Here is a 24,960-nt window from a genome sequence, read left to right as displayed (position 1 = left end):
AGCCTTGTATCCCTTGTTATCGCACAGAATTTGGAGGGAAATCACAGCAGCTACTTCCAACATTATCTTTGCATATTTCTCTCACTCTTAATGTCCATAAATATGAGCTGGTCAAAAAACCCATTTTGTGTTTTCTCAGATTGTCTACAAATCAGACTTGGAATGGATTCGTGGTTGTGGCTGGATAGCTGCAGATTCGGTGGATCACGTAAAAGTCAGAAAAGCTCAGCAGATCCTGAACGATGTAGGTTTTTTCCTTAGATTTTCCTTAAACACAATGTCTTTTGTATTGAATCTATAAGGTTGCTGCGGTTCATAGTTTCAAGGCTTCTCTCTCTTTTACGTGACTTACATTTTTTCTTTTTATGCAGAGAATTTACAAGAAGAATGCAGTAGAAAATTTTGCCAAGTACACACACATTGTGGATCGTCCCGAGATTCTGTTGGCCAAGGTCAATGCAGCTAACCTCAGTGATGTGAGTATATCAAATACATATGGAAGCTCAATCTTTTTTTAAAGTTCTCCTTTTGCTACATATTTAATATGCACATAACCACGATTTTTTAAAAACTGCCACAAATAAGCATTTTCTGCTTCCTGACCAACTAGCTGAAGTACAAGGAGTCGTTCAACCTGGAGAAGGGCAAGTACATTGGCTCAGAGGACACACCCCAGCTGGCCCATAGCAGAGAAATGGCCAAGAACATCAGCGAGGTAAGAGCTGCAGGAGTATGCCTTGGCCTCACTAGGGTTTTAGGTTGTTTTCCCCTACCTCCTGTTGACTGTGAGAACTTTTTCCTTTCTCCACAGAAACTTTACAAGTCCTCCTGGGATACAACAAAAGCAACGAGTTACCAGCTGAACGAAAAGTACCTCCCACTTGTGGGAGCTAAACATAGCAGGGATACTGCAAGCATGGTGAGTCTCAGCTACTCGGTGCACTCCTCAAATCACACTTCTACACCTCACAATACTGCATATAAACATATTTTTCAATGTGGCTTATGAATATGACAAATGATGTGTAATGCGTGCACATGCAATTATTGGATTGAAATATAAGAAATTATACCTACATTGTATATGAAATAGTTGGACATTGTGGTGTTTCTGTTGCTTGTTTAAAAAAATCACAGGTTAAGTACAAGGATGCTCATGAAAAGGCTAAGGGTCACTATATGGCTTCAATTGGTGCCGACTTCCCTGAGGTGGTCCGTGCCGCCGTAGTGGAGAAGATGAAGGGGCTGGTAAGACCTTGTCCACCCTCTTCTGTCTCCTTCTCCTGTGCTCTGTATGTCTACTGTTGCTGTGGTAAAGTTTATGTTGTTGGTCATCAGTACCTTCAAAGGTCCAATGTAATATACAAAATATTGTATATGATAATTCTGATAACTTTTTTTTATAATGCAAGTGCTGGTGTTCACTGTTGTCTCAGAGAGAATATCACAAGGCGTATGAAAGCACCAAGACCAAGCTTCACATCCCTGTTGACATGATCAGCACCGTTGTGGCCAAGAAGTGCCAGGAGATCCTCAGTGATGTACTGTACCGCACATACCTGCACCAGTGGACCTGCCATCCAGACCAGAGCGACGCCATCCAGGCCCGCAAAGCCAACGAGATCCTGAGTGACGTACGTCAAATCTCTATACCACTCTAAACTCTTTTAATTATTTTGCAAATTTCTGGGTAAACCTTTTGGCATTTTGACTCTATCAAGGCTTAAGACATTCAGTATTTATTTGTCCTGGTTTCTGGTTGGTTTTTCTTTTCAAATATGATAATAATAATAATAATAATAATAATAATAACAATGATAATAATAGACATTAAACATTTCAGTCACTTTTGAGTTCTTTATTAAGGTCAGTTATAATATTTAACTGCAATTTTATTTTCTCCAGCATACATGGTTCATTATTTTCAGGTGTTTCTGAACAGGACACGTGTGGAAATGCAGTTATACATCAGCGAGGCACAGGCTAACACCGAGTGTAAGGCATGATAATGATGTGATGCCACACTTGTCCCATCAGGTGTTCTACAAAGACGACCTCAACTGGATGAAGGGGATCGGCTGCTATGTGTGGGACACGCCGGAAATTGTTCGAGCCAAGAAGTCCTACGAGCTCCAAAGCGACGTGGGTCTTCCAACTTCCTTCATATCATATCTCTTCCTTACAGTTGTACCCAAGAATTACTGTTATTTCTCATCTAATTTTCTTATGCTGTGATTACAAGTTAAATATATAAATTGAGACAACCAGCAAGTAGCAATAAGCACAGCTGGCAGAAGAGGTGAAACACAGTCAAGATGACAGAGGCTTGGAGAGGAGACAAACTTGTTGCTCACCTTCTCATGTTTTCTTCAATCTTATTCCCTTGCAGATGAAGTACAGGGCAGAAGGAAAGAAGAACTTTAGTAACTATTCCATCGTGACGGACACTCCAGTTTATGTCACCGCTGTCCAGGGCCACACCTGGGCTAGTGATGTAAGCTACATATACACTAACACCAATTTTATTAATATATGAAAAATGAACCAGATACATTGGTGAATGCTGTATATCTTACTTCTTTAATTTCTTATACATTCCTTGAAAATATGTAAAATATGTGAATTCTGTTATTTCCAGCTGATTTACAAAGAGGCCTACAATAAAGAGAAGCATTTGTACACTACCATCCTGGACACCTTTGACTACACAAGATGCAGCAACCTAAAGGACCTCTTCAGCAACGTGAGTGGTTTATCCTTCATGTGAACAGTAGTCTCTTACTGGGTCTGGACTGGAGATGGCATGATCCTGCTTTGTTATTCAGAGACTCTACAAAGAGGCCTGGGAGAAGATCAAGGCATCAAGCTACAAAGTGCCTGTGGACTCCAACGCACTGGTCCATGCAAAAGAACAGAAAGCCATCCTGAGTAAAGTAGGTCACCTAAACCACACATAAACCTGGAAGTAATTCCTTGATTTGAATCTTTAAACACTGGCTGTACTTGCCCATTTTAAATCCGAGCTTTACGACTGTCATCCAGGTGAAGTACCGGGAGAATTATGAGAAGACCAAGCATGCCTACACCTTACCTAAATGCCTGGAAGACGACCCTCAGGCTGCAAGATGCGTAAAAGTTGGAAAACTCAACCTTGATGTGAGTAAGGATTGCATACTGTGACCTGTGCATTTCTTAGTTACCATACCAAACACCTGACTTTGGTGTATTCTTCTGGTGCGTGTGTCCTCCAGCGCCTGTACAAGAGCAACTACGAGCAGAACAAGGCCAAGGTGCACCTGCCGCCAGATATGCTGGATGTGGTGGCTGCCAGACAGACCCAGGACAGCGTCAGCGAGATCAATTACCGCAAGTACCTGCACCAGTGGATCTGTCTACCTGACATGCAGGTGTACGCTCATGCACGCAAGGTCAACGAGCAGCTCAGTGACGTGAGTGTTCCAGTGCCTCCTCCACTCCTACCTTGATTGCTTCATCATTGTTCACATTTTGCTCCGTCAACGTTCAAGTTTTTTACAGGTTTCCTTTCTTTGAACCTCACGTAACTCGTTCCTTTTCTTCATGGATACGAAAATCCTGGACGTCAGATATTTTACTTTCTCTGGTGCAGCTGCACCTTCTCTGATTGTCATATTGGTGTGTCCTCACCTGAACTCCTGATGGTGTGTTCCTGTCCATCTGTGACCTCACAGATCTTCTACAAGGAAGACATGGCCTGGGTGAAGGGGGCCGGTTGCTACGTATGGGACACACCTGAGATCTTGCGCTGCAAACATGCCAACACTCTGCAAAGTGAGGTCAGTTCCTTCCTTCTCTTGCTTTCCTTGAATCTTCACCTCTAGGACCCATCTAAATTTTGTCAAGTAAAACCAAACACTGACATGTTTCTGTTACTTCTTCTTTCAGGGCAAATACAGGGCCAAGGGCATTGAGCATTTCAAGAACTACACAGTCGTGCTGGACACTCCCACTTATGAGACCTGCAAGCAGAGTGCAGTAAACCTGAGCGATGTGAGTACCAGCAAGATTGCATTCTTATATTAGATGGTTTGAAGAAGATCATATTTCAAGGGCATACAGAGCATTTTTCCACTATAACAGATTATAAAGCTGTATATTTGCTTTTTGTTAGCTTTTAGGCAGGCTAACTACTTAACACATCGGTATAACTGCCAGACTTCTCTGGAATCTGCTGTTTCCTTATTAACTGGATTCTGACCCCCTGCCTTGAATCTGGTTGTCTGAAGGGGGACGGAGGCTTTCTTTTTAATATCTTGGTCATGTTTGAAATGGAACCACCAGTGATCGGTGGTTGCTTACTGTATTGTGTGTATCCACAGCTTCACTACCGCCAAGACTATGACAAGAACGTGAAGGGCACAAACACAGCCCCAGCTGTCACCGTGGACACGGAGAGAGCCAAGCTGGCAAACACTATCCAGAGTGACGTAAGCTGTCTTTAGTGTTTTTTCTTTATTTCGTTTAAAAGTTGAACATGAGCTTCTCGTTAAATCCAACAACTGGACTTGGGAAGAAAAATCTCAGGATTCTGGATGTGAGGATAATTCATTTTGGCATATTAGGATGAATTTTGTACACTCAGTATGAATAAAAATTATTCAGCAAAACGACATATATATTAATGTAAGAGGGGAATGGATATATATGCCTTGCATCATCCTTCATTGTCTCCTTCTCTCTTAGATCCTCTATAAGGAAGCCAACATGAAGTCTATGCCAACTGGATACACACTTCCTCATGATACTCCTCTCATCAGTAAAGCCAAGGCCAACAGCATCGTTACCAGCAATGTAGGAACAGTTCTCCTCTTGCCAGACGCATGGACAGTTTGTTTGGATAGACGTCTTAAATAACACCCTCCTCAGTTATAGGTATGGCTCTTAAAAAAGCTGATGTACTTTTTCTATAGGTGAAGTACAAGGAGGCCTTTGAGCTCATAAAGGCAAAAAGCTACACACTGGACCCCAATGGTGTTACCTTTGTCAACATCAGGAATGCCAACAAGATCACCAACCCTGTAAGATTACATGGGAGTTCTTGTCCTGCCAATATTAAAGGCAGTAGTGTATCTTCAACGATCTTAACAATAGAATTAAACAAATTATTTGTCTCTGTACTTCCTGTACTTTTATGAATGGAATATGTCTTAAAGTCTTGACAGTAAGAATGCATTAGTCTTTGAATGTAGTACAGTAGTTAGAGTCATTGCCGTTTCAAATCCCACCTCCTGCTATTCTACCCTTAAATAGGCAAGAACCCAAAGTTCTTGTCCTGAATGGATACATTTATCAAAAAACCACCCAGCTGTATAAATTGGTAAATCATTGTAACTAGCTTAACATTGTAAGCGGCTTTGAAAAAAGCATCAGCTAAATGAGTCAATGTAAACATATTTAATAAATCATAAGTAAACTGAATGAAGTTGTTCTGGACCATGATGCTGTATCTGCACTCCATCCTTCCCACACTCAGAGATTGTACCGTGAGCAGTATGAAAAGGAAAAAGACAAGATCCACACCACCCACGACACACCAGAGATCAGACAAGTCAAGGCTAACCAAGAAGCCATCAGTGATGTATGTAACCTCTCCTAGGCCTTCTTGTTGCACATGCATGATCTTACCATGATGCCATCAAAATAAGCTGGTTATGATGACTGCAGAAAAGTCATTTGTCTGTACTTTCCTCACATTAATTAAAACGCTCTTTTTGTCTTTTGGTCTGCAGCTATGCTACAAGGAGAAGTATTACAACAGTCGGGGTAGTCTCATCTCCATGCCGATTACTCCAGAACTGATGCACTGCTACCATGTCAATGAGATCACCAGTGATGTATGTTGCTTTTCAAAGAAATTTTGAGCCACGCAGATAAATGTGTAGATATGTCCCAATTTGTTGATAATTTCGGCAGAAGCAAAACAAATTTTGCCCTAATGTGTAAATGATATCTAATGACTTATGACACAAACCGTTAACAGCTGAAATACAAGGAAGATCTCAAATGGCTGAAAGGTATCGGCTGTTTCCTGTACGACACACCTGAGATCGTCCACATCCGCAAGATCACCAAGTTCCGAGTACGTTTCCGTATTCCTTGCATTCTCGGTCCATTGTTTGTTTAGTCTTACTTCCATAACATCTGGGGTGTCCGTACCTTTCACATCTCCCCTTTTTCTTCCGAAGACCAACTACCCAGTTGAAGCAAAGAAGATGCGTGAAAAGTACTCTGTTGTCCTGGACACACCAGAGTACACCCGTGTGACTGAGTTGAAGAACCACCTAAGTGAGGTATGTGATGCTTTTAGGATGTTTCTCACTGCTGGTGAAGATTGACTCCATTTCTCTGGGTTTGTATCTATGAGCATTGTAACATTAGTCAAGTTCTTTTCCTACAGTTGGTGTACAGAGCTCAAGGCAATGAGCAGAAAACCAAGTGTACAACTCCAGCAGACAGCATAGATATCCAGAGAGTCAAATGGGCTCAACTCCTCACAAACAAGGTAGGTCTACACACCAATCCAACATTATTTGTTTCCATGCTTATCATCAAGTTGAAAGAACATTATACTTTAGATGGTGACTTCAAGATCATATGAGCATTAACGATGTGCAAGTTGATGTGTCATGCTCCTATGTGTCCCTCTCAGTACAAATACGTGGATCTGGCCTCCAAAGAGAGGGCCCACTACACCCCGGAGCTCAACACCCCGGTCATGGAACACGCCCGGCACATGAAAGTGGTGTTCAGTGAGGTGGGAATCCTTCATGGCTACTTGGAAGGATTATATGATGAGTTGCATGTTTTTCGACAACTAATCTGAGTGTTTCCTCATGACACCTTCTCAGAAAAAATACAAGGATCAGTACGAGAAGATGAAGCACAGATACACCTCCATCGCAGACACGCCCATCCTTGTCCGTGCCAAGAAGGCCTACCTCAATGCCAGTGATGTGAGGGATCCCACTTGGCCTCCAGGCCCCATCACTCTGTTTCTATGTTTCCCTCCACTTTTTTTGCTCATGGTTGACTTGTGTCACCTCATGTCTCTCAGCTGCGCTACAAGGAAATCTTTGAGACGAGCAAGGGACGCTACCGTACGGTGAAGGATGCCATCAACATTGTCTACCACCGCAAGGTCACCGATGACATTAGCGAGGTCAGTGTGAATGGCCTAGAAAGTGGTGCAGCAGGGCCACACCCTTAGCTTTTGGCCCCGCCCCTCAGTTTCCTGTAGTTCTTTTGTGCTTCCAGGTGAAATACAGGGAGAAGTACATCAGCTCACTGGGTCTCTGGAGGTCCATCCCAGATCGTCCTGAACTCTTCCACCACAAGATGGTCCGCGATGCTGTCAGTGACGTGAGTGACAATTATCCTTCTCTTCACTCTCAATAATTACTCATTGAATTTCAGATAAACTGTTGATTTAACGGATGATGGTTTGATCGAAAAACATAAAACACTTGTTTCCATGGATACAAACCACTATCTGCAACAATGTCCCCTACATCAGATCAAGTACAAGGAGGACCTGGACTGGCTGAAGGGCATCGGCTGCTACGTGTGGGACACTCCAGACCTGGTGCACGCAGGGAACAACAAGGCGCTATACAGCGAGGTACTCCATGCCTCCACTCTATCCTGCTGCTCAGGGCCACTAGGTGGGGCAATGCAGTGGCTTCACCTGACACCATGGAGGAATGAGTATTTATTCACCCAAAGACACGATGGGGACTAGTGAATACATCTCTCGCACTTTTTTACGTTAAAGAAAAGTTTCTGAAAAAGTCACCAACCATGTCATGTCTTTGACTGGCAGAGGCTGTACAAGTCATCATTCGAGAAGAACAGGTTGAACTTCAGGTACACCTGCGACACCCCGTTCTTCAAGTCGGCCAAGTACGCCTCCGATCTCATCAACGAGGTGAGTGACAGAACTGCAGGTGGACAGGAACAGTTGTACAATCCTTTTTGGAAAATACTGTATTTTGTATCTTGCCTTTAGCTGTACTGTTATTATATAGTAAAGATTTGATACTTCTAATATTGATGTATCTTCTGACTTAGTATTGCAGATTCTGAATGTTATTTTTATTTTTGTGTATCACAATGAACACTCAGCTTTGAACGAAAAACAGCGTGTGAAATAGAAGGTTGCCATTAAACTTTGTTTGCTTTTCAAATACTTGTTTGAAAGACTATGGATCTGGAGTATAAATAAACCCAGAACTGTCAGCTTTAATGTAATCCGTTTAATTTTTTAATGTCTTCTACTTTTGTAATTCATTCTTCCTGATTATGGTACGGGGACTCTTAGAAGTGGCCCAAGTTTTCCAGTGTTCCTTAACCCCCCTGTGACATTCTGAGCAGAGATCGTACAAAGCGGACTATGAAAGGAACAAGGATAAGTACACCGTTGTTGTCGATGACCCTAGAAACCTCTTGGCCAAGGAGGTCAACAAGATGAGTCAGGTAAAGTGGAGACCACATGCACGCTAGCCGTCCCCCGGGCCAATCAGAGTGCCCGCTCCTGGCCCATGCATGAGGTCATCGTCCGGCTGGTGACGTCGCAGCTGTGGAATTACACGTTCTCGTCTTTCCCAGGTGTCGTCTGGTGCCATGGAAACATGTCCTGTCCTTCTGGGTGTATATTCTCTGGTATCTGTGTTCTCTAGTACCACCACCACTCCTTAAACATCCATCATGCTCATACATTTTGCAGCGTCACATATGTTGACAGTCAGCAACTAAATGGAAATCAATCAATATATTCAATTTCAGGCGTAAAGTGTTCTCGCTGTTCCAGATTCCTCTTGCATCTCGTATTTTTGCATTTGGAAGGAATTTGGCCTTTTCGCACGTAGGAGTGGTTAGTCTGGAGTCCACAGATGGGTCCGTGAGGGAGACTTCCCTAGAGCTCCCAGTGTCCTCTGTCGGCTCTCCCACCCTTGTCCTGACCTTTAGCATGTTCCATGTGTGTCTCTGTGGACAGATCAGGTATAAGGGCAAGGCCAAGGAGCTTCTGAAAAGTGGCTGCAATGAGTTGCACCGGCCAGACATCCTGGGGGCCCTTTACAATTCCAGCATGTGGAGTAAGGTAACCATGGGAAGGTTGGCTGTAGGCTGTCCCTCCTCCAGCTCCTCTTCCTCATTCATTCCCCTAACTGCAGCTGCAGGACATGGGGCAAACAATGATGAATGCTTGCTGCCTCATTCCATAACATCTATCATGTGTCTCATCAAGTGCTTTCTCCATCCTTTGTTTGTAGGGCTCCCATTGATCACCATTGTCCTCATTTTCTTACTCTGCCTTTGCTGGATATATCATCGAACACAGTTTTACATCTAATTTCATTAAGTTGTGCTTTTTCAGCATATTTTAGATCTTTCCAAGTAAAAATGGGATTAGCCCAGGAAACTCAAGAAAATCCATGTGAATATAGTTCACAGGTAAGGCAAGGTGGTGTTGCTGCTTGAGCAAAAGTCAGACAAGCTGGTCAAGTAGAGGTAGAAGATCTAAAAGGCATAAAATTTCTCCAAGCTCTATGTTGTGTATGTTGTTAACCACATCTTCGATGTTGTCATGTCACAAATGTACTGTGGTGTTTTGTCGACGTTAATCATACATCGCTTCCCTGTTGCATTCATATATAACTCTGCATGGATAAATTTTCATATTCACTGTATAACAGTTTTATCATCAAAATGTTACATCACAAAAGCAAAACTCACTCATATTAATGTTTGTACCTAGAATGGGTCGTACTTAGACTATGAAGTGATTTGCATAGTCAGAATCCATATCCATGAAAAATAGGAAATTTTTATGCAAAATATCAAAATATTAAAAATAAAAGTGTATTTAAATATGTTGAAGGTTGAATGTGACTAAATAAGGAGTCAACTATGTAGCAATATAGATTATTATATACAGAAAGAGACAGATTCAGGTACATGAATAGCTACACCTCAGAGACTGCTGACTGCTGATGCCCATGTTGTTGTTTCTGACCCATCAGTGGAAGTACAAGGAGAAGTATGAGCGTGAAAAGAGCAAGTTCACCTCCCTCCTGGAGACCCCGGAGAACGAGACCCATAAGCGCAACAAGAAGATCACTGATGTGAGTTTGTTCTCCTGTCATGTGTCAGAATCCTGATGAGGTCGGTGGAAAGACTCTGTATGGCAGGGGAGTCAATGTGTGGCTCTAGATTACACATGCATGCTGTGCAATAAACAGGGAAATATGACAGATAAATGTCATAACAACCACAGCAATGTTCCAGCGTTGTATCACCTGCATGTGTTGACGCTTCACTCTTGTGCTGATCTTTGAGATCTCATCTCCATATCTCCTTTCAGATCATCTATAAGATGGAGTACAACAAGAATAAGGCCAAAGGATACACTCTGGGTCACGACACACCTGTCGCACAGCACATGAGGAGGGTCAAGGACATCATCAGCACGGTAGGACACTGACGATGGCTCTTCGCTTTATTCGTCACTAAGGGAACATACCTGTTTGAACTTCCCTGCAAATTCCTCACAACTTCCCTCCAGCTGAAGTACAAGGAGACATATGAGAGAGAGAAGAGTCACATCAACATTGCCCCAGATGCCTACGACATCAGGGCAGCCAAGGAGGCTTACAAGAACATCAGCAACGTAAGTTGAGAAGACAGATTTGTCTGGCGTGTTCCATCATATCTGCAGTCAGACTGTAAATTCTCACAAAGGTTGTATATTTACCTCCCGTGGTGCCCTTCTGCAGCTGGACTACAAGAAGAAATATGAAGCCACCAAAGCCAAATGGATCTGGACCGTTGACAGGCCTGACTTTATTCATGCTGTGCATACCAACCTTCAGCAGAGTGATGTGAGTGCCATTCAGCTACGGTCAAAAGTTTACTCAATGCTTTCACACCGCAGGACAGCGAGTACCATATCTATGCTCTTCTCACACTGTATTATTGTTTTTTCGATAAATGACAAACATGAATGCATTTATGTGATTCTTACGGTACTGTAGGAACCATCAATATTGAAGGTATTTTTTTTTTTTATTTTGAAGGCTGTCTAGACTGTCTCTTTTGTCTCTTTCTAAAGGTTGAGTACAAGTATGACAGGCAGGCGCTGAAAGGCTGCAAGCTGTCTGTCGCAGATGACAAGTACACAACCCTGGCCAAGCATACCTCGGAGCTGACCAGTGATGTGAGTGCTACCAAACTCATTTGTCTGATTCCTTGGCAAGTCCAGGTATTTTGTACCATGAGTGATTTCCTCATGATTTCCTGGGAATTCCTTGTTTAGAAACTTCTGTGTCTGTTTAACAGGTGAAATACAAAGAGAAATATATGAAGGCCAGGGGCACCTACCAGGTTGTTTCAGACACACCTCAGATCCTTCTTGCCAAATCAGTGGCCACCTTGATCTCAGAGGTGCGGAACAGGCTTTGCTGATACCCTACACTTATGTTGACGATGATGTGACAATAAAGCTTGATTTGATTTGATTTGACACTTGTGGTACAGGTAATTTAGCAGCTGAAATTTGGCTTTTTTCTTCTGCTCCCCAGAACAAATATAAGGAAGCCAGTAAGAAGGAGATGCAGAGTGGCTCTTTCACCACTCTGCCTCAGACCCGTGACACCACCCACAGCAGGGAGATCACCAAGCTTGTGAGCGGGGTGAGCAAAACAAACCCAAAAATGACAAGATAACATCCTTATCAGCCAATTTGTTCATATTTTTTCACGTCTGCTTTGGGATTGTTCCATGTCTCTACAGAAAGTGTATAAAAAGAAGTTCGAAGAAGAGAAAGGAAAGGCAAAGTACAACATTATGGTGGCTCCCCCTGATGTGAAGCATGCTATGGATGTAGCCAAGAATCAAAGCAATGTGAGAAACTGTTTATTTTCCTCCAGCTCTAAAACCACAATTGGGATCGCACAATACTGCCGTCAGAAGGCCCCTATATAATGAGTTCAGACAAGAGTTTATCCAGCGGATAAAGTGAGTCCACTGGGTCACCGTGGTGTACTTTCATGTTCTCTTTTTCAGTATGCCTACAAGCAGGAAGCAAAGGCCAAGCTTCACTATACCCCTGTGGCTGACCGGCCTGACATTAAGAAGGCTACACAGGCAGCCAAGCTCATCAGTGAAGTGAGCTTTCCTCCGGACGTTTCTTAGATAAAACTGATCCCACTTCTTCCACCATCACTGCAGCTTTACATTACAACTGTACCCGGTCAGACACTGTGTGTGTGAACACAGAAAAGACCGCTTGAGATGTGTTGATGTAGTGTCCTTGGTTTCCAACAGATTGGTTACCGCGAGAAAGCTCGCCAGGAAGCTGCCCGTGGAGGAGTCATAGCCGGTCGTCCTGATATCACTCTGGCCACGAAGGTGTCCAAGTTGACGAGCCAGGTAAATCTCCTGAATGGACAATCCCAGAAAGGGCTCAGGGTCTGTTTTCGCTTTCATTTTTGCTTCTAGGAACTTCTTTTTACACCCTTGGGGTGACATGAGCCGGTATTGCTTTGAATGCGTCAATATGAATAAGCTTTGAGAAGTGAGAGAACTGTATTTTTAACTCCGGTAATGTGGCATATTAGACAAAAATAGTATCTTTTCACTTCATTTGCCACTCAATGCTTGGCATTTATAAATCACCTATTGCTCCTGCCTCAATCTCCTGCCGTGTTCAGTGCTTTCCCTCTGAGTTCCCACAGTTCCCTATTCCCCTCCAAGTCTCTGTGCTCTCACCCTGCCAATCTCACTGCGCTTTTTAGGTGGAAGGGATACCATCCCTTCATGGAGCTGCCTCCTATGATACCCCTCAGATGCGTCACATTAAGAAAATGAGTGCCCTGACTAGTGATGTAAGGAGGTCCCTGCAACCCAGGGCAGATGACTGCAACTCCCTGCCTGTTTCTTTGTTCCCCTGTCGTACGGTTCATTGGACTGATTGGATCATTTTTCGTGTTGTCAGATGTTATTTGGTGTCGGGCACGTTGCAAAAAATGGAAGTGATTTAATGTGAGACGTACACTTCTTTGTGAACAATTTCTATATGTCTATTCTGTTACAGTACGGTTTATTAATGCTCTACATTGTTTCTCTTTACCCAAGGATTTTAATACTGCTCTTGCTCTTGCTTTGCGTTCCTTTTAGTCGCTTATTTCATTGTGTCACATGCTTTGTGTGCTACGTTAAGCGCTTTTGAGAAAAGCATCTGCAAAGCTACTGGAAAACGTTCAGCAAAAAGCTTGCTCTTCTAACACATTGAAAGGGAAAAAATGCCCTCAAGGTGTGCCCCACCCCCATCGGAGCAGAATCGAATGCTGATATGTTTACGTCAACAAATCAGCACAAATAAGCATCGGTGTCGCAGCCTGTCTTTGTCCTTCTGTGTCTATGAATGTCATGGTTACTTCGGTCATGCAATGTTATCCAGTGTGCTGATGCATTCTTCCTTCCAGGGATATGAGGACTGTTCAGATCCCCCAGGAAAGAAATTCTAACATGCTATACGATATAATATAAGACTATAATACTCAACAGAACAGTTATTGATATTGTTCTAAAATTGTGCAGATATATGTTTATATTTTTCACTAAATCTGGAACCTGTTAGATCTTCACAGTCCTCATAAAACAGTGAGACTAGAATACAGGTCTTCAAGCTAATTCCTTTACAGAAATGGATTCTCCTAGAGACACTCTGCAATGGGATTAAGCTTCGGTTTTTCATGTGTTGTGCTTGAAAAGCATCTTTTACCAAATTGTGTGGTCTACCTGAATGTTGTTGCTTTGTCTGTTTCCAACTTGTACTGTGGTGTCTGCCTTTTAGGAATAGAAACAGTTTTAAAAAAAAAAAAATACTGCAAGATGATGCACCTGCCGATGTTCTAACCCTAAAAGGCAACCTCTGAGGTTTTTTGTGATTGGTTACACTTTATAACAAGAGACCTTTGACCAGTTTATTAAGATTTATGGGAAAATTCTAGATACAGAGCATGATCAGGATCCTTGTTATATGGTGTTATCAATTTTGAGACCTTGTCTCCATAATACTGGAGCCGTCATACTTGCAGTTTGCTCAACACTGTCATTGAGAAGGTTGATGCTAGGACCTTAATGGAATACCTCTAACCTACCATTAGCTGAAGTATAAAGAGAAGTTTGACAAGGAGATGAAGGGGAAGAAGCCAGAGTATGACCTGCAGAAGAGTAAGATCTACCAGACTCTGAAGGACGCCAACACGCTTGCCAGCGAGGTGAATTAAAACACAATAGTGCTAATCCCTTGCTTATATGAATGACATTTTAAAACTGATTTCCCTTTACAACTGTCAAATGTTAAACATTTTTAATGAAAAAATGGCTTTGCCCAAAGTAGACATCTTGGTGTATTGAGCGTATGTCTCTCACAGATCAAATACAAGGGCGACCTGAAGAAGATCCACAAACCTGTGACCGACATGGCAGAGTCTCTGTCCATGCAGCACGGCCTGAGCACCAGCAGGCTGGCCAGTGATGTAAGATGCCCACTGACCCTTTCTCACTTCCCATCATTCCTTGCTGACCTCCTGTTGCATGTAGTATTCTTCTGTGTGCCGCTGCTCTGCTCACTTCTTCACAGCTCATGTCCTTCCTTGACCTGCAGTGCACTAACACAGGTCTACACTCTGTTCTCTATCCATAATTCCTGAAACACATCATCTGGTAGTGACCCTTACCTTTCTTTTAGCGTTGACTTCCATCCTCCTTCCACAATGGAATTAGGCTGTAACTTCCTTCATTTCCTTCTATCAATATTTGGCTTCTGGAGAATTTTCTTGCAGCTCCTAACTGGTTTTGATGAGCTCTCTTTTCCCTCCTTTTTTACTGCTGAAAACAGGAAAATTAACACATTCACGCCTCTGTGTTCTAGCTTTCCTTCTGAAACACATCCTTTTACTTTTTCTTTTAAAGGAATTTATTTATATATTATTTTATATTTCATATTTTTGTTTTTTCTGTAGTAGCTCCATTTTGACACTGGAAACTGTGCTACTGGGAAATTACATAAAAATATACATTTACATATAAACTTAGGAATAATATAGATATCTTTGGAAAGCATTTCCACCTTGTATCTGTATATTTTTTAATAGAAATATTTTTACACTCATTTTATAGCCTATGATAATGTCACTTGACTTTCTTTTCTAATTTTTTTTTATGAAGTTTTTCTGCCATTATTGTAAATTATTTTTATTTGGAGAGAGGATGCTACGGAGTCTTGAGCTGCATCTTGGACATTTCCCCTTAGTATCAGTACAAGAATGAGTTTGAGGAGAGTAAGGGTCACTACCACATGGTCCCAGACACACCTGAACAGATCCATCTCAAGGAGGCCTCAGAACTGCAAAGCCAAGTAAGTGGCACATCTGTGTGATGTGAGGGACCCATGTCTGGCTACCCTCAACCAAAGGTGTCCATTTCCTCTCACGAGACCTCATCTCCTCTTCACAACTGTTATGTTCCTTCAAGTCAGTTCTGCTTCATTGTGTTTCAGCTGGTTGTGCATCAAATAACCCACAAAGCATTTTAGTAATGATTAAGCGTTTCACTTAAGAGTCCACACAAAGAAGGACCCTTGTGATGAGGTGGCTTAGTCTTTGGGTGTGACCTGTGTGTGCTTTGTGGTCCTAGGTGAAGTATAAGGAGAAGTACCAGAAAGAGAGAGGGAAGCCAATGCTGGACTTCGAGACGCCCACATATGTGACGGCCAAGGAAGCTCAACACATGCAGAGCCAGGTAAATTTGGACACAAAGTGGGCGGGGTATATAAAAAACCTTTCTATTGCAGTTGGCATTCAACATCCCAAAAGACAACCCAGGGTTTGCATGCTCTTACCAGAAATTTCAGTCTTTCAGAAATTCAGCTCTACATGTATTTTGTAAAAAGACATTGTCAGCCAGTTTCTTGATGCTTGATCTGCAGAGACTTATTATTTCACACCATTGCTCTACATAAGCTTGACCAAATTATACTGGACTGAGAATGTATGATTTCAAAAAGCTGGTCAGTGACTGCAGTCCATAGTTTCCGCCCTGTGTCTGGGCCTGGAAAGGTGCACCACTGTCTGTCATGCTGTCACGTTTTCAACGAGGTGTTCAGTCCTGCTGACACTGGGCTGAAAACTGGCCACAATTATCTCCAAGCTGGAGGCAAGGGGATTCCTGGAACTGCTTGTCATCCTCTAGCATCAGACCCATCATTTTCTACCTTCACATCCACACACAAAGCCATATTTCATGTATAGAACACAATCTTTCATGTATTAAAAATTTGCTCATCGGATGCCTCTCTCTGTATCTAAGGGAACTTCTCAAGACATCTACAGCAGCCCCCCATAGAATTTTATTGTGACTTGGTTACATGTTCCTTCATCTACAGTACATGCCACCCAGTGCCATTTACATGTGCCTAAAGTGTGTGTTGTGGTGACACCAAAAGAAGACAGCTGGTATCAGTACTGTGCAATATCTGTCAACAACTTACATTTTCAGTCTGCTTTGGTGTATTTCAGCTGCATTTCCCATTCTTATTTTTGCAACAAATAGAAAGATTATAAGAAGGACTTTGAGGAGTACATTAAAGGGAGGAACCTCTCAGGGTTGGAGGTCACCCCTGCCATGTTACATGTCAGACATGCCACCAAAATAGCCAGTGAGGTAACCATCACTCTCCCTTGTGTCCCCTTCTCCCATGCCGGTAATCTTACTAAGATCATATCCTGCTGATCCCACCGAATGTGTTTGGATTTTCCGGTTTCACTTCAGTCAGCCAGCCTACGTCAAGCATGCTTGATAATCACCATTCAGAAATAATACACTCTTCATAATACACCCTTCCTCTCATTTCACTTTCTTTCAAATAGCATGACTATTTTCCCCCCATTTTCCCCGTTAACTTTGCCACCTTTGACCTCTTCCATAGCTCTTTCTCCAAGCTTTAGTGCTTATTCTACTAATAACATGTGTCTGTCTTTTCTGTTGGTTTTTGGATTTGGCTTTTCAAAAAAGATGGTACAGCTTCATCTGACAAAGCCATATTGTAACTACTTTCCAGTTGTTGTGTCTTTCCAGTTGCTGTTGAGGTGTGTCATAAAAATGCAGACCTGTGTCAACTATGTCCCCAACAAGGAGTCTGATATCAAATACCTACTGGACTTTTTTCTTAACATTCCTGAAGTTGCTTTATTAGATACCTGTGTATTTTTTATCAGACTTCTGATCAAATTCATGGGAGCCTTTTTTAAACCACCTCACCATTTAATATTCAGTTTGGTCATATTCAGGCCAGATGTTACCAATAATGCCAACCAGTTATGCATGATTGCAAATGATGGGTTTCCATTTAGGAATCTGAAGTGTGAAGGTGGAAAAGAGTAAAGGCTTGGTGACTTTGATCGCAGTGGGCAAACACTGGTTGAGTGTGTCTGTCAGTGTGTTGTCTCCCTGCAGTCTTTCTGTTCTTCTTCGTCCTGTAGAAAGTGTACAGGAGGGATCTTGAGGAGGGGGTCAGGGGTAAAGGGCTAACAGTGCTGGAGGAAACTCCCGAATTGTTGAGAGCAAAGAATGCTACTCAGATTCTCAACGAGGTAGGACCGCCGGAGGTTTCACTGCTGTCTCTGCTGTATCCCATGTGTGACCCCACTAATCATGACACCTTATTTCTTTGTTACGCCCTGAAAATGCCAACTAACCGTGTCACGTTCGTGTCCATCCGTGTAACTCAACTGCTCATTCATTAACCAGATACTGCGGTTCACACGAGCTTCTCTCCATGACTCAAAAGTGTTTTTTCTTCTCTAGCTGTTTGAAGACCCTCTTCCTCATGGCAATTTTTCTGAATCCATTTCTCCCATGATTCTCAGCAATGGTTCTTTGTGCCACCATTAAATGTGGTCTAACATCTCTAATGATTCCACCAGTCTTCCTAATCTGCCTTTAACTGTTGCATATTTAACTTTGCGGTTTTTAATTTTATCAGGCTTTTCAAAAAATGTTAAAATGATTCTGAATGGTTTTATCTTATGATATAATATAATATAATGCGATGTTAGTCTGTATTTGGATTTAGAGGTCTGTTGCAACGGCCTGGGATGAACAAGACCTAACACAAACTGGGTATTTGCAGAAAGAGTACAAGAAGGCGTTGGAATACGAGATTAAGGGCAAGGGAATGTTGGCCTTGGCTACTGATACTCCAGACTTCCAGAGGGCAAGGAATGCTACAGATATCCTCAGTCAGGTCAGACCACAAGTCCAATTCATTTTTTTTCCCGCAAATGTTTTTTTTTTCTGTCTACTCAAAGAAACGTATACAGTTTACAACAGAATTTTAAAGGCCAGTTAATGTACTCTGACTATATACAGCCACAAAGTCCATGTCCTGACATGACACAGGACTTGAGCTGAGGTTGTTCAGAGGCCCGTCGGTGCCACAGTAGTACACTGAATTACAGTTCACATCCCTCAGACCAGGGGATGTGATGGCGGAGTGGGTTTGACCAGGTCCTGCTCTCCTGTGGGTCTGGGGTACAAGTCCCGCTTGGAGTACCCTGTGATGGACTGGCGTCCCGTCCTGGGCATGTCCCCTCCCCCTCCAGCCTTGTGCCCTGTGTTGCTGGGTTAGGCTCTGGTTCACCGTAACCCAACTTGGGACAAGTGGTTCCAGGAAAAAGCATGTGTGTGTCCCTCAGGCCAAGTACAAGCAGACTGCAGAAATGGACCGCTCCAGCTACACCACAGTGATCGACACCCCTGACATCATCCATGCTCAGCAGATCAGGAACATCATAAGCCAGGTGAGTGTGTTGTGGGTCCTCGGTGCAGGTCTGCACACTGACCCGAAGCAATCTCAAACCTAGTATGTAAGCCATACAGGCCACCATTATCTCTTCCACTAGCCTTCTCAGGAACATTCCCACTTCCTTCTAACTTGGACATGTAGGGCTTCCCAGAATTCCCAGTTCTGGATCAGTATCTGACAGCAGAGTCCACTTTTTTTTGTCTAACACACTTTGGTTTTGGGCCTGGCAGAAAAAGTACAAGGAGGAGGCGGAGAGGACCATGTGCCACTACGTGCCGGTGCTAGACACCCCGGAGATGCAACGGGTGCGGGAGAACCAGAGGAACTTCAGCACTGTAAGTACCCACAGGGAAGGGGGCAAGTGGACAGGTAGTGAGCTCATCGCAGAAATCGTCTTGACAAGATGTGATCTTCTCGATGTTCACTATTATTTTTGAACCATTCCATTCTTAATCATTTTTTCCGGTTATATTTGAAGATTTGTGTGGAACGAAGCCCAGAAATATTTGTTTGTGTATGTGTGTATTTACGTAAAATACTCTGTCGTTTAACTCTTATATGACATGTCCCTTTTCAAATCATATGGAGCCCCCACCCCCAACAGGAAAGCGCGGCAGTGAGAACAGCAGACGGCAAAGTGTACCACATTTTAACCTTTCAGTCACAGGTTTTTTTGTATTAACTTTGCACTTGTGATCTCTTTCCTCGTAGCTGCAATACCAGACCGACCTTAGAAATATTAAAGGCAAAGTGACCGTTGTACACTTCACTCCTGAAATGCTGCGCGTTAAAGAGAATCAAAAGAATTTCAGCACGGTATCTCCTACTCATTGAGTACACTTTCCCTCTTTTTACCTTTCTAACAAACCAACAATTAAAACACATTTTTGCTTGTTTCTGACTTTGTTCTGCAAGCTAACAGTCTTGGTTTGCAGCTGTTAAAATTATAATATTTTGAGGCATACATGGGTATTAACTGAAAGTGTTCCAAGCCAAAGATTAACTATGAATCTACTTGATGCTGCTGTAGTATTTATTTTGCTGAAGTTATTAGCGGACAGTAGTGTTCAAAGTAGTAATCTAATATAAATCATCTTTGTTCCACTGTAGTGTCTCAGGGAGGGTATTTGGGTATAACTTATAAAATGATTTATAGCTTTAAAAACAATTTCTTGGAACTCTACATGGATTTCTCATATTCCAAGGATGCCTTTCCTTTGGTAAAAGGACTCTTACAACTTATTCAAAGCAGCCACTGAAGAGATATCTGATTTAGGCAAGACAGATAAAAGTCATTAATAAGACCACCCTAAATATTCTTTATAATGAAGATTCTTGAGGAGGACTGACTCCAAGCAGGTAAACCAGAGACAGAGAGTTAAAGAGAAATCCTTAAGCGATTAGCCAGAGTTATCCTACTTTGGACAGCGTCCATATCCCCCTTCCATCCACCCAACCAAAACTGATCCCGTAAATAATCTTGGAGATTGTCAAACATTAGCATCCCGTAATTCCTATGACACCACCCATGATATAGCACTAAAACCACTGTCCTCCTAAAACGGCGAAAAGCTTTCTTTTCGTAAAATGGCAAACAAATTTAGTCCAACCTTAATTTAATCAACATCCTTCATTAAATGTATGAAACGTAGAAAAAAATTCTTTCAAATATTAATGGTTGTATTGTTACATAGCATGTCATTTAGTATGTTCCATGTTAAATGTTCTGTTTCGTGAAATGTTACAGCTTGTTTTAGAAATAGCTACAGCTATTGACTCGGTCATCGATGGTAGGCGCAGAATTACTTCCAAGACAGCCCTTAATCTACCAAAATTATTTTAAATGGCTATCAAATTTAAAAGTGTAGGCAACTTCAAACAGACAACAGGCAAATAAAATATGTAAAAATTGCAGTTCTCTTTGTTTAAAAATTTTGCACAGATTTGTATGGAGAGAAGAGGGCAAAATGACCTTTTGGTCCCTTTATTTCTCTGTCAACATCTCTCTTTTGAAGAACCTGTTACAGCCGTTCTTTACGTACAGCACGTTTAAATAAACTCCCTCTCTAACTCTTCTATTGCATCAAATTATACCTGTCATATAACATTAACACTAAAGCACTTTAACATTCCAGTGCAATGCAATAAATACCATATATACACCTTTGTGCTTTACACTAATTGAGTAATCTACCTTTAACATGTATAGTTTTACTGTGTAGACTAGAGAAATGAGAATATGACTGTGCTTGCTTAAAATGCTAGTTTTATGAGATTTGTTGACTGTTAAATGTTTGCCCTGACTGGTGGTGTGCTGTGATGCTCTTCCTGTGATGTTTTACGTCTCTCTGTCTTCCTCGTCCGTCTCGCTCGCCTCATGGAACCGATACGTTGGGTAGATAAAGTACAAGGACCTGATGGGTTGGGGCACGGCTGTTGCAGACCTCCCGGAGGTGAAACGGGTCCGGGAGACCCAAAGGCACATCAGCTCGGTAGAAACCCCCCATCGCTAGCATTTTGGGCTAGTTTGGCTTTGCAAGAGCGGCCATCTCCTTCCTTCACTGAGGCCTGCAAACACGGCTGAACCTCACTCATCTTCTCATTTGCCTTCATTGGCAGTCTGTGTTGTTTATCCCCGCACATTTGCAGTAAGACCACGGTAACATCTTCAATGCACCATTTCAGCCACACAATTCACACCCTTCATCACTCACTGGCTATCATCATCCCACTTTGGTCTTTGACTGTTCTGGCTCGAACGCATCAGCTCAGTTGTTTTCTGTGTCCACGCTAGAGAAACTGTGCCCTATTCATGCCCCATCATGACTGTTGTATTCGTTTCACTGTCACAAGCTGCTCAGCAAACCACCAAATCCACCCTTCTCCCACTTTCCATTTCCCACGTAACATCCAGACCACAGCTGTGAGTGCGTGGATGGAACTAACCTTTGGGCAGTGGAGCAGTGTGTGTGTGGTCTTGTGTCTCACAGCCTCGTGGGTGCTCTGCTTTTGTCCTCCAGGTGTTGTATAAGGACACCCGGGTGAAGGGAACACCAGTCTCGTACACTCCAGAGATGGAGCGGGTGAAACGAAACCAACAACACATTAGCTCGGTATTTTTCTACAAATGTTTGCTAGACGGTGCACCTGCGTAACCCTCTAACTCCTCCTCCCAGCTGTTCACGAGTCACATTAACTGGATTTATCACTGCTCTACTTAATACAACGGCTGTCATCTCCCGTGTACATCTCTGCTTAACCGGTTCCCCTTCCCAAAATTTCCCGCTAATTCAACCCTGATGTCACTAAACAAAATGCTCCATCGTCTCCTGACAACGCTGGGTTCTTTGCCGTTCTGCCGCTGTCTCCATTGCATACAACCTGTGGACATGTGTGACATGGAGGCAAAAGTCTGAGGCTCCATTGTCCCTAACTGTAAGACTATCCTGCACTCCAACTGCCCCGCAGGTCCTTTACTCGGACAGCTTTCGCAAGCAGGTCCAGGGCAAGGCCGCCTTCGTCTTGGACACCCCAGAAATGAGACGCGTCAAGGAGACGCAGCGCATCATCTCTGGTGTAAGCTGCTGTCGTCGTATTCCTCCCTCCTCCCTTGATGTTTAAGGACTGAGGATGGGGTAGAGCTGAAACAGTTCTAGGCAGCATAGCTGTAATTATCCATATCTGTGTGCGCGAGTAACTTCCAAGTGTTCTAAAATATGTCCCGGACACATTCAGTTCCATTTCAGTTCAATGTAATGAAGAACATATTTAACGTGGTTACTGTTGTTTAAGACCAACAGCCACTTTGTTCCACCCATCAGGTGCGGTACCATCAGGAATTTGAAAAGAGCAAGGGCAGCTTCACTCCAGTAGTAATGGACCCCATTACAGAGCGTGTGAAGAAGAACATGCAGGACTTCAGCGACATCAGTTACCGAGGCATCCAGAGGCGTGTGGTGGAGATGGAGAGGAGGAGAACCATAGAGCACGACCAGGAGACCATTACAGGTTTAGTCATGCGCACCATGATGCTGTGCTCCCGGTGCACATGGGATGTGGTCTCTCTTTCTCAGCCCATACTGGGACATCAATGTTCAGTTTACAACAGAAGGCAAAATACTGCCAGGAAATCCTGAGCGGTGTGGGTTGCTAGGCTGCAAATAATAAATCTAAATGACAGCTATAGCGGTATGTTCAGTTTTTTTCCATCCAGATCCTATAGGAAACATCTACAATGTCCCTAACCCTGTCCACAGACCTACGTGTGTGGCGCACCAACCCCGGCTCAGTGTTTGACTACGACCCAGCAGAGGACAACATCCAGTCCAGGAGCTTGCACATGCTGTCAGGTAAGTGTCCTGGCACCATGAGCCTTATGCTTTGAATGCTGAAGGTAACTGTGCTCATGCATCTGCTGTTGGCCTCCCACAGTCCAAGCACAGCGTCGCAGCAAGGAGCACTCCCGCTCCACCAGCGCCATGAGTATTGGGGATGAGAAGTCAGAGGGATCTGAGAATGTAGAGCATCACCTGTCTGTGTACAGCAACGGCTTCCCTGCCTCATCCCTGGGTGAGTTTGTGTGGATCCCCATCACATTGCCAAGTCACTTCATAGGGACACAGTACAGAACATCGTTATGTAGTCTTAAGGAGTTATTGAATCACATTTCAGGTGTATCATCTTCAATCACTTTGACAGTAAGCAAGCACATCTAGTCTGCTTTACTAGTAAATCTTTCCAGATTTTGAAAACCTAACTAGAAAATACCTCCACACTCCCATCCTCGGGGACTGAAGTTCCGTATGTAAACGTAAACTACAAAGCAATGTTGAAAGGATGAAACAAAAGTCACTACAGAAAATAACATCACTTTGTACCAAGATTAACTTTTCTCCTCTTTCACCTTCAGGCTACCAACATGCCAAGACTGTGGAGGTTCAGCAGAGATCCTCCTCTGTGGCCACACAACAGACTACCGTATCCTCAATCCCCTCTCACCCATCCACCACTGGGGTGAGTGCCATAAAACACTCCAACTCACCGCTCTGTGAGCATCGACAAAACAAATAATGCAGGACAGACATCAAACCATCCTTCATTGGTGGTATTGAACCAGTAACTGCTTGCTTCCTTCTTTAAGGTTCTGCTCTGGTCTTGATAACCTTACCTCTCCCTTACCTAGAAAACCGTGCGGGCCATGTATGACTACATTGCTGCAGACCAGGATGAGGTGTCCTTCAAGGATGGAGACGTCATTGTGAATGTACAGTCTATTGACGAAGGCTGGATGTACGGCACCGTGCAGCGCACTGGGAAGACTGGTATGCTGCCAGCCAATTACGTGGAGGCCATCTAAACACAAGACAACTACAGGGTGAAAAGCATAGCAAAGAGCTGTTAGTCACAGGGCTTCATAGATTTGTACGTTTATTTGTGGCAAGTAGTGGTCGGGTAGCATGCTGTTGATGTCACTTCCATGCTGTGGTTTAGGTACTTGTTTCTGTCCACCCTGTTTGGATGTCAACAGTGCAACACTGAAACTGAGCAAATCAGGACAATGACCTAAAAATGACAGACATGAATGTTCTACAAAAATGTCTTAAAGAATGTCTTGCTTTTGAGAAGTTGTGTACCAATGGAAAAATGACCACTATTTTTGTATATCAATGCACTTAGTATCATATGTCAGAGTAACTGAAGTTGAGCTGTGACCCTTCCAGTACAATTACTTACCCTGTTGAACATCACAGGTTCTACAGATTTCCTCTTAGGAAAAGCAAAAATTAAGACTAACTACAGTGAACATTGAGAGACAAATGTGCCTTTGAAACCTTCTGGAGACTCCTCTGAATCAAGCTGCTTTGGAGAGTTAAGATCAGCCTCTTCCCTCCTTTGTTGAAGGCTGGCCACTTAATGCATGTGTGTTTTTCTTCTGATTAACTAGGTCTGGGGGTAAAGGAAATCATATGCCTTTCAAGCAATAGCTAATAAAGCACACTTAACGCATTACAACAGTCTCCCGTTGTAAATCCATTACATCTTTAAGCTGATCA

At 43.0% G+C, this 24,960-nt stretch overlaps 1 protein-coding gene across 11 annotated transcripts in view; it reads left to right on the top strand.

Annotated features, from left to right (window-relative positions):
• The window catches only part of neb (nebulin), a 65,093-nt gene extending 40,177 nt beyond the window's left edge, over window positions 1–24,916 (top strand). For 5 of the 11 annotated variants that reach the window (XM_029257051.1, XM_029257054.1, XM_029257052.1 and 2 more), the window contains 54 exons: window positions 140–244; window positions 372–476; window positions 611–715; window positions 812–919; window positions 1,138–1,248; window positions 1,437–1,634; window positions 2,038–2,142; window positions 2,390–2,494; window positions 2,639–2,743; window positions 2,826–2,933; window positions 3,043–3,156; window positions 3,252–3,449; window positions 3,711–3,815; window positions 3,925–4,029; window positions 4,359–4,466; window positions 4,723–4,830; window positions 4,950–5,057; window positions 5,513–5,617; window positions 5,769–5,873; window positions 6,020–6,118; window positions 6,225–6,329; window positions 6,437–6,541; window positions 6,689–6,793; window positions 6,888–6,992; window positions 7,094–7,198; window positions 7,294–7,398; window positions 7,553–7,657; window positions 7,859–7,963; window positions 9,032–9,136; window positions 10,059–10,160; window positions 10,400–10,507; window positions 10,601–10,705; window positions 10,812–10,916; window positions 11,147–11,251; window positions 11,374–11,478; window positions 11,616–11,726; window positions 11,827–11,937; window positions 12,100–12,201; window positions 12,361–12,465; window positions 14,205–14,318; window positions 14,475–14,579; window positions 15,739–15,843; window positions 17,583–17,693; window positions 18,233–18,346; window positions 18,798–18,902; window positions 19,138–19,242; window positions 19,619–19,723; window positions 21,928–22,020; window positions 22,376–22,483; window positions 22,729–22,915; window positions 23,164–23,256; window positions 23,339–23,476; window positions 23,817–23,920; window positions 24,090–24,916. In XM_029257051.1, the coding sequence (XP_029112884.1) occupies window positions 140–244; window positions 372–476; window positions 611–715; window positions 812–919; window positions 1,138–1,248; window positions 1,437–1,634; window positions 2,038–2,142; window positions 2,390–2,494; window positions 2,639–2,743; window positions 2,826–2,933; window positions 3,043–3,156; window positions 3,252–3,449; window positions 3,711–3,815; window positions 3,925–4,029; window positions 4,359–4,466; window positions 4,723–4,830; window positions 4,950–5,057; window positions 5,513–5,617; window positions 5,769–5,873; window positions 6,020–6,118; window positions 6,225–6,329; window positions 6,437–6,541; window positions 6,689–6,793; window positions 6,888–6,992; window positions 7,094–7,198; window positions 7,294–7,398; window positions 7,553–7,657; window positions 7,859–7,963; window positions 9,032–9,136; window positions 10,059–10,160; window positions 10,400–10,507; window positions 10,601–10,705; window positions 10,812–10,916; window positions 11,147–11,251; window positions 11,374–11,478; window positions 11,616–11,726; window positions 11,827–11,937; window positions 12,100–12,201; window positions 12,361–12,465; window positions 14,205–14,318; window positions 14,475–14,579; window positions 15,739–15,843; window positions 17,583–17,693; window positions 18,233–18,346; window positions 18,798–18,902; window positions 19,138–19,242; window positions 19,619–19,723; window positions 21,928–22,020; window positions 22,376–22,483; window positions 22,729–22,915; window positions 23,164–23,256; window positions 23,339–23,476; window positions 23,817–23,920; window positions 24,090–24,263 (6,075 nt within the window). In that variant the 3' untranslated portion in view covers window positions 24,264–24,916. Of the gene's footprint in view, window positions 1–139; window positions 245–371; window positions 477–610; window positions 716–811; window positions 920–1,137; window positions 1,249–1,436; window positions 1,635–2,037; window positions 2,143–2,389; window positions 2,495–2,638; window positions 2,744–2,825; window positions 2,934–3,042; window positions 3,157–3,251; window positions 3,450–3,710; window positions 3,816–3,924; window positions 4,030–4,358; window positions 4,467–4,722; window positions 4,831–4,949; window positions 5,058–5,512; window positions 5,618–5,768; window positions 5,874–6,019; window positions 6,119–6,224; window positions 6,330–6,436; window positions 6,542–6,688; window positions 6,794–6,887; window positions 6,993–7,093; window positions 7,199–7,293; window positions 7,399–7,552; window positions 7,658–7,858; window positions 7,964–8,356; window positions 8,512–9,031; window positions 9,137–10,058; window positions 10,161–10,399; window positions 10,508–10,600; window positions 10,706–10,811; window positions 10,917–11,146; window positions 11,252–11,373; window positions 11,479–11,615; window positions 11,727–11,826; window positions 11,938–12,099; window positions 12,202–12,360; window positions 12,466–14,204; window positions 14,319–14,474; window positions 14,580–15,738; window positions 15,844–16,653; window positions 17,554–17,582; window positions 17,694–18,232; window positions 18,347–18,797; window positions 18,903–19,137; window positions 19,243–19,618; window positions 19,724–21,927; window positions 22,021–22,375; window positions 22,484–22,728; window positions 22,916–23,163; window positions 23,257–23,338; window positions 23,477–23,816; window positions 23,921–24,089 lie in introns of those variants that run through there. The other 6 variants (XM_029257046.1, XM_029257048.1, XM_029257047.1 and 3 more) reach the window with 6 other exon arrangements.
• The last annotated feature ends 44 nt before the right edge of the window (window positions 24,917–24,960 follow it).

Source organism: Scleropages formosus, chromosome 12 (assembly GCF_900964775.1).
Source record: "Scleropages formosus chromosome 12, fSclFor1.1, whole genome shotgun sequence".
NCBI classification, from domain to species: Eukaryota; Metazoa; Chordata; class Actinopteri; order Osteoglossiformes; family Osteoglossidae; genus Scleropages; species Scleropages formosus.
This window is presented reverse-complemented; position numbering and strand designations above follow the sequence as displayed.